At 40.6% G+C, this 8874-nt stretch overlaps 1 protein-coding gene across 1 annotated transcript in view; it reads right to left on the bottom strand.

The window, feature by feature from the left end:
* Positions 1–241: 241 nt before the first annotated feature.
* plcl1 (phospholipase C like 1) overlaps positions 242–8874 on the bottom strand; it is a 107191-nt gene continuing 98558 nt past the window's right edge. Inside the window, exons 11-13 of the mRNA XM_039818252.1 lie at positions 8242–8317; positions 2611–2720; positions 242–1068 (exon numbers count right to left, since the gene is read on the bottom strand). Coding sequence (XP_039674186.1) covers positions 874–1068; positions 2611–2720; positions 8242–8317 — 381 coding nt within the window. The 3' untranslated portion in view covers positions 242–873. The remainder of the gene's footprint in view (positions 1069–2610; positions 2721–8241; positions 8318–8874) is intronic.

Below are 8874 nucleotides of genomic sequence, written 5' to 3'. Positions count from 1 at the left end.
TGATCAGGTAAAGACAAGGTTTCATGTTGATGTTAGGACCTACTTTGTGTGATATCATCCTAAATTGATTATTAGCTTTGTCTACACCTTTAGGTGTGTGTTTTTACATTAAACTACTGCATAAGTTAAATTGCATTAACTGCAATTACATCTGAAAACAAAAGTACCATTAATCTTTTTTAAATAGTAATATTACACTGAAAATCTAGGCTACTTGAATCAGTTACTTTCCACCTTTGTGTTTTTTTTTTTTTTTTTTTTTTTTAATGGGACACATCCTGGCAATCAATCTCTTAAAGCACCTTCCACCAATTGCAACACTGTAAACACACACACAAACACACACGTAATTTCGTTGTCTTCCCAGGGGACAAGCTGAAACGCTGGGGCTGAGAACAACTTGTCCCTTCAGCTCAACATCCATTCTGCATTCTACCTCTAAACACCATCTGGTTGTCACACATTATTCAGGTGTCTGTGAGTTATTATGAGTCTGTTAACGAGGAAAACCCGCAAAGTTACAATGTTGAAGGTTGAATGATTTTTTTTTTTTTTTTTTTGTCACAGCAAAACAAGCAGGAGCCGTCAAAAGTCCGAGAGCCCGCGTGGAGAGTCTTTCTCACGACATTCACGAAAAGCCTCTCTTTGCAGGCCGGACCTTCAGTGATCACGTGATGAACTCAAGGTAAGGCTTCAACAGATGCACTGCTCTGGTCTAGGCTCGTCTAGACGCACACTGCACCGTATAAAGGGGGGAAATCCTTTGTCATTCTCGCTCATATTTCCTCATCTGTGTTACCCTTTTGTAATTACCCGGCCCACTCCCTTTTCATCTTTGGCAGCGAGCTGGAACCCGGGATGGGTGGGGGCGTTTTAGATGCGTCCGTTGCCGTGTGTGCTGCTTCGGCGGCCGGACAGAGGGTGGGAGGAGTAGTGCAGCTCGGCTGCGGAGAAGGTGGAGGCCGAGGAGTTGGAGGAGGTAAGTCCGCAGGCTTCACAGGCCAGAGCCAGCTGCCTCAGGGCATCCAGGGAATCCATCTTAGCTCCGCGTAACAGATCGCTCTGACCCTGCAGCACACAGGAAGACACGTGTTTGACTCATGTACTGTATGTGTAAAGGCTGACTTATGCTTATGTTAAATCTAGGCCGTAGGTACGTAGAGATAACAACCCTACGTTGGACCCTACGCCGTAGCCTGACATGCAACTCTCAAAAAATGTAACTACACGTTGCAGACACGCACACCGCTCGGCTGTGGCTTGGTAGCGTTGCATTTCCTCCTACTCATTTCCTTCCTTCTCCATAAACAACATGAAATCAAGGAGATGGTTAACCTTTCCTGCTCCAGATTACCAACTGTGGTCAGAAAGAACAGGGGAGACGCTTTGTTTCTCTCACTATGATGCTAGAGTCGCTACTCGCTCCGAAGCTAATCACCGTCACTCTTTCACTAGCTCTACCACACACTCACCATGCACACACACATGCCGGCCCTGCTATTTTCTTAAAGGTCCTATGACATGCTGCTTTTTGGATGCTTTTATATAGGCCTTAGTGGTCCCCTAGTACTGTATCTGAAGTCTCTTTTATATAGGCCTTAGCGGTCCCCTAATACTGTATCTGAAGTCTCTTTTATATAGGCCTTAGTGGTCCCCTAATACTGTATCTGAAGTCTATCTTATATATACCTTAGTTGTCCCCTAATACTGTATCTGAAGTCTCTTTTATATAGACCTTAGTGGTCCCCTAATACTGTATCTGAAGTCTCTTTTATATAGGCCTTAGTGGTCCCCTAATACTGTATCTGAAGTCTCTTTTATATAGACCTTAGTGGTCCCCTAATACTGTATCTGAAGTCTCTTTTATATAGACCTTAGTGGTCCACTAATACTGTATCTGAAGTCTCTTTTATATAGACCTTAGTGGTCCCCTAATACTGTATCTGAAGTCTCTTTTATATAGACCTTAGTGGTCCCCTAATACTGTATCTGAAGTCTCTTTCCCAAAATTCAGCCTTGGTGCAGAATTACAGCCACTAGAGCCATCTGAGCTTTCATTTTCTCAAAGACAGAGCAGGATACCCAGGGATAGATTTACACCTATCACCATTTCTAGCCACTGGGGGACCATAGGCAGGCTGGGGGAACTCATATTAATGTAAAAAAAAACTCATAAAGTGAAATTTTCATGCCATGGGACCTTTAAGGGTGATTTATGGTTCTATCTACTGTAAGTGGCCTGAAGTTTATACTTGTGCACTGGTGTGTGCATCAATCTAATAGCAGGGCCGGCATGTGTGTCTGTGCGCGGTCAGAGTGTGGTAGAGCGAGTGAAAGAGTGACGGTGATTAGGCATAGTGACAGAAATTCTATTTGGGTCTGCTAATAAGGTACATGAACAGCAAGTAAGAAACAGAAATAGATCGTAAAAAGGTTGAACCCCCTTTTTTTTTAAATACACCTTTAAACATCTTTCAAAATAAATGTACAGCCTGATTTATGAGTTCTGATTCAATCTATCAGCTTCTCCTTTCCTAGTGAGTCTCAGATGTGTCACACTTAGCATAAAACCAGATATTTATCTGGCATCAATCCTAGAGTTAGGAGTACCTTGAGCACAGTGATGTTCCAGGTGAAACTCTCCACAGCTTTGCTCAGCTTGCGTCCCTTCAGTCCCTCCTTCTCCCCGAGCCGGGAAAGTTCCTCGTGGAAGTCCATTCCTGCAACAACACAAACACACAGGTCCAGATGATTCCAGCCCCCCCTGCTCACTTTTCCTCTCTTTTACTGTAGCTAGGCGCGCAATTCTATTTAAATGGAAGGATGTAACCCAGGGGTTCTCAAACACATCACTCAAAAGGTCCGCATCAGATTTTTATTTCAAGTCAAAAGGTCCGGAACAATTGGCAATAACAAAATAAAAACATTCGGTCCGTTTTTTGAGCTTCATGCGATAAAAGTGCAGCAGTATTTGTAGCTTCATGTAGTAAAAGGAAGTTTCTGCCGCTTGGACATTTTTGTCTATATTTTCTGCCGCGTTTCCACCTTTTTTTTACGTTTTTGTTCCATTTTTGTCGCCTTTTTCAAAGTTTTTGCCGATTTTTTCCATGTACAGTCAACATTACTAACAATGTATTGATCAATAGAAAATGTATTTCAAAATAGAAAACTTTAGGCTACACTTCATAAGGTATTGTATTCATAACACAAGGTATGGGCCAGGTCCAGATTGACTTGGTCAGGACTTTGAGAAGCCCTGATGTAACCCCTCAGAGATTTTACCAAACTTGGGTCCCACTAATAAACTATTTAGTGAATAGTCTACCTGGTCTGGAACTCATACCTCTACAGGTGGTCTGTCCTAGCTGTACTTAAACACACTATGATGCCCATGTTTAGGTCCGTTTTCCTGTGATCTGAATCAGAATCAGAATACTTTATTGATCCCTCGGGGGAAATTGTAAAGTTGCAGTTGCTCAAAGTCAGATTCAAGGTAAAAAATAAATAAGAATAAGAAAAAAAAGCTAGCCAGTAGGTGTAATTGAAGAATATGGAGATAGAGATGTGAGGTGGAAACACGTGTTGTGAGTCTGTCTGTTAAAGACTCCAAAACCAACTGTTGTTGGTTTTGTTTGGTTTTTTGGTTCTTTCCAGTACTCCTTATCTTTCTGTACATATTTGTACATTGAGATGACAGCTCACTGTATGTTAGTGTTCTGTCTCATGAAAATGTTTCTATGAATAAAGTGTTAAAAAAAAGCACACACAAACAAGAGCTTTCCCTCAGTTTACAGGGGCGGGTTGGCATCAGCATTTCAAATTCAGGTAAATATAACTGGGTCAGACTGATTTGCTTGGCTTACGTTTGTGACTAACACAAAATGTCTAGGGGCAGGTGTCAACTACATGTCTTGATGGATTGGTTGTCAGATACTGGATTTCCATATTCGTACAACTGACTTTCAAATTGACAGTTAAAGGTCAGGAGTTACAGTGCCTTGCGAAAGTATTCGGCCCCCTTGAACTTTTCGACCTTTTGCCACATTTCAGGCCTCAAACATAAAGATATAAAACTGTAATTTTTTGTGAAGAATCAACAACAAGTGGGACACAATCATGAAGTGGAACGAAATTTATTGGATATTTCAAACCTTTTAAACAAATAAAAAACTGAAATATTGGGCGTGCAAAATTATTCAGCCCCCTTAAGTTAATACTTTGTAGCGCCACCTTTTGCTGCGATTACAGCTGTAAATTCGCGGGTATGTCTCTATCAGTTTTGCACATCGAGAGACTGACATTTTTGCCCATTCCTCCTTGCAAAACAGCTCGAGCTCAGTGAGGTTGGATGGAGAGCGTTTGTGAACAGCAGTTTTCAGTTCTTTCCACAGATTCTCGATTGGATTCAGGTCTGGACTTTGACTTGGCCATTCTAACACCTGGATATGTTTATTTGTGAACCATTCCATTGTAGATTTTGCTTTATGTTTTGGATCATTGTCTTGTTGGAAGACAAATCTCCGTCCCAGTCTCAGGTCTTTTGCAGACTCCATCAGGTTTTCTTCCAGAATGGTCCTGTATTTGGCTCCATCCATCTTCCCATCAATTTTAACCATCTTCCCTGTCCCTGCTGAAGAAAAGCAGGCCCAAACCATGATGCTGCCACCACCATGTTTGACAGTGGGGATGGTGTGTTCAGGGTGATGAGCTGTGTTGCTTTTACGCCAAACATAACGTTTTGCATTGTTGCCAAAAAGTTCGATTTTGGTTTCATCTGACCACAGCACCTTCTTCCACATGTTTGTGTGTGTCTCCCAGGTGGCTTTTGGCAAACTTTAAACGACACTTTTATGGATATCTTTAAGAAATGGCTTTCTTCTTGCCACTCTTCCATAAAGGCCAGATTTGTGCAGTATACGACTGATTGTTGTCCTATGGACAGAGTCTCCCACCTCAGCTGTAGATCTCTGCAGTTCATCCAGAGTGATCATGGGCCTCTTGGCTGCATCTCTGATCAGTCTTCTCATTGTATGAGCTGAAAGTTTAGAGGGACGGCCGGGTCTTCGTAGATTTGTAGTGGTCTGATACTCCTTCCATTTCAATATTATCGCTGGCACAGTGCTCCTTGGGATGTTTAAAGCTTGGGAAATCTTTTTGTATCCAAATCCGGCTTTAAACTTCTCCACAACAGTATCTCGGACCTGCCTGGTGTGTTCCTTGTTCTTCATGATGCTCTCTGCGCTTTACACGGACCTCGGAGACTATCACAGAGCAGGTGCATTTATACGGAGACTTGATTACACACAGCTGGATTCTATTTATCATCATTAGTCATTTAGGTCAACATTGGATCATTCAGAGATCCTCACTGAACTTCTGGAGAGAGTTTGCTGCACTGAAAGTAAAGGGGCTGAATAATTTTGCACGCCCACTTTTTCATTTTTTTATTTGTTAAAAAAAGTTTGAAATAGCCAATGAATTTCGTTCCACTTCATAATTGGGACCCACTTGTTGTTGATTCTTCACAAAAAATTATAGTTTTATATCTTTATGTTTGAGGCCTGAAATGTGGCAAAAGGTCGAAACGTTCAAGGGGGCCGAATACTTTCGCAAGGCACTGTATCTAAGACGGTGAGAGGGTCTAATAATACACAGGTTTGACTGTGTAGATGCCGATCTTTTCACTGTCAATGCTGTCATACTGCTGTATCACACCTTAGAAAATCCCAAATATGAATGCAAGGCAGGTCTGGGGTGTTTTACGAGGAGGGGGGGGTCACGATACCGATAATATCAGGATACAGCAATTAGTACAAAAAGTACAAAAATAAGAGGATTTTTTTTGGCTAATTAGAAATCCATCCTGCCAAATGTTTGAGTAGGGCTGGGTACCAAATTCGACCGAATTGCCTCTTACGGAGCCCCCCTGGTCCCACTTTGTCAAAAAAAATAATTATAACTATCTTGTGGCCACGAGATAGTATCTTGAGGCCACGAGATAGTATCTTGTGGCCTCATCTTGTGGCCACGAGATAGTATCTTGAGGCCTCAAGATAGTATCTTGTGGCCTCATCTTGTGGCCACGAGATAGTATCTTGCCTCTAAAGTTTCGAGTATCAAAAATTGCCTCGTCATTTAATACCCAATTTTAAATACGTAAGGAGTAAATCTCATCAGAGTCAGTGAGTCAATCAGCATGCAGCATGCTTCTACCAAGATCTAATAATGTCTGTGATTGGCTGTCTAACGTTACACGTCGCAGAGACACGCAGGAAAAACTCCACGTTACACAAGCTATGTTTCCATCGACCCGTTTTTATCCGAATTAAGTGATATCGAATGAAAAATGCCTTATGGAAACAGTAAAATCCGACTGAATTTCATGAATATCGACTCAAATGAAATACGTTCGGTCTCATCGGATTTTCTCTTGATCGATATACGGCTTATGCGATAAACGCTGATGGAAACGTTATTTGCCGAATAAATAATGAATTGCGATTAAGTTTTAGGTCATTTTATGGTTGCAACCCGCAATAAAACGAAGAAGAAGAAGTTTCAGTTCATTTCCGCCCAGTATTTCCGCTCTGTTTGCAAAACAAAAACAGATGTAAGTGGACAAACGAGGAGACAAGATACTTTTTTAATTTAATTTACCAGAAAAATATAACAGCTATTTTAGATAGCAAAAATCTAAGAAACGCCATCATTTATCAGGAGCTCGCGAAGGAAATGACCAACAGTTACGACAGGGACATTAAACGCTTAACTTGAAAAAGCTTAACGTGGTTTAATGTATCTAAACAACGATGGTCATCACCAGATTGATCATGGTCATATCTTGTCATGAACACTTAAGCCTGTCAAAAAAACTAAATCGAAATCCAACGATTATAGAAGTTATCTCACGTTAATATTTTCTTCATCAGTGGCCGTATTAATATTGTTAATATGGCGAGGAAAAAGCTTAACGTGGTTTAATGTACCTAAACAATGATCAATCATCACCAAATTTCTCTCTCATATTACCCATCATAACCACGGAAAACTGTCAAATAATCTAACCCAAAGTCCAATTATTATGGACGTTATCTGACATAAAGCGTTTCTGCTTCAGGCGCACGAGCGGCGTGGGGGGTTGACTCTCCACGGTTCTCATTGGCTTTATAAGTCCTAATGTGAAAAAGCTTAACATGGTTTAATGTATCTAAACAACGATCAATCATCACCAAAAAATCCTCTTCTATATTGCTCATCATAACCACTTAAAACGGTCAAATCTAACCCAATGTCCAAATATTATGGACGTTATCTGACACATTAACGTGAGATAACTTATAATCGTTGGATTTCGATTTAGTTTTTTTGACAGGCACTTAAGCCTGTCAAAAAAACTCATTCATTCATTCACTTGTTCATGACAAGATATGACCATGATACATCTGGTGATGATTGATCGTTGTTTAGATATTAAACCATGTTAAGCTTTTTCACGTTAAGCGTTTTAGAATGTCCCTTACGACAAGCCGTGGGACGTCCTGCGGAGTAAATGGAAGGCGCTCAAACAGCGATACACGGCTCAAAAAAGAGAGTTGTCTCGCAGCGGTGCCGGAGGGAAAATATAAGGCAAGTTCCACCTTTTTGATGAGCTGGATCAGATCCTCAGCCAAAGGTCCATCGGAGCTTAGGCTATAGCTTGGCTTCTAATATTAACAACTACTTTTGTCTAGCAAAACTTTGTTCGCAAAAGTTCGCTTGAATCTTGTGCGATTCAGTTCAAAAATGAATGGAAACACCATAAAATGTCTCAAATCAATTCGATATACCAATTTAATCGCAAAACAGCATGTGATGTCATTACGCACAGGTTTTTATTCGCTTTAAAGCTGTTGGATGGAAACACACTTTCACCAGCTTTATTCGCATGAGTTTTTTTTACCGAACTTCAGATGATTCGATTGACAAGTGGATGGAAACTTGTGTAAAATGTGTAACTTTGTAATTTCTTTTTGTTTCATAAAATTGGTATTGAAAAAAGTATAATTTACGAACACGGTATTGGTATCGGTACCGGTATACTTTTGAGAGTGTCAGAATCAACAGCGAGTATCTCCACATTCTCTGAGCAGTCCCCCCCCCCCCTCCTCATTAGGTTCGGCTGTTTGATATTCAAACTGCACTCGTTTTATTCATGAGCGCTCATCAAAACTATTTTTTACTATGTCTGGCTGCATACTTTACCTTCTCTCTGCACATTGCCGATCCTCTCCTGAACACCGTCTGCGTTCTCAATCAGCTGTTTCTGGGCGGCAATCATCTGCACAGACAGGAAGAAGAAAGTTAAGCTCGTTTAAAAGCGAGCACTGTTCAAACCCATAGAGCTTTATTTTAAATGGTGCGAGAAGTGTTCATGTTTCCACAAAAAATGTGTGATAAATTTCATATAATGCATTCATTAAACACATCAAAGCTGAAACGATTAGTCAATTAATCGAACAGATCGACAGGAACTTTATCAGAAACGTTTTTTTTTTTATGTATTCATCATTTAACTATACCTACTTCTCTTCTAAATGAGTTTGGCTAACTCTTGTCTTCCTTCTTTTTAGCGACGTCAGCATGTTCTTAGATCTCACATTCAAGTCAAACCCAAGTTGTAATATCAGAAATAGCAGCTTTACAAACCAAATATGTAAAAGAATCAGCATCAGATTCAGAAAATGATTTATTGTCAAGTTAGAAACACAACATTTGTCTTTGTAGATGGTGCATACATAAAGAAGAACACACGGGTGCCTGGGTGGTCTAGTGGTAGAGCACTCGCCCATATGCCACACAAAAAAAATAGATGAACACATTCAAAGGAAATAAAAG

Source organism: Perca fluviatilis, chromosome 12, assembly GCF_010015445.1.
Source record: "Perca fluviatilis chromosome 12, GENO_Pfluv_1.0, whole genome shotgun sequence".
Lineage (NCBI taxonomy): Eukaryota > Metazoa > Chordata > Actinopteri > Perciformes > Percidae > Perca > Perca fluviatilis.
The sequence above is the reverse complement of the archived record's forward strand: the minus strand, read 5'-3'. Positions and strand labels throughout refer to the sequence as shown.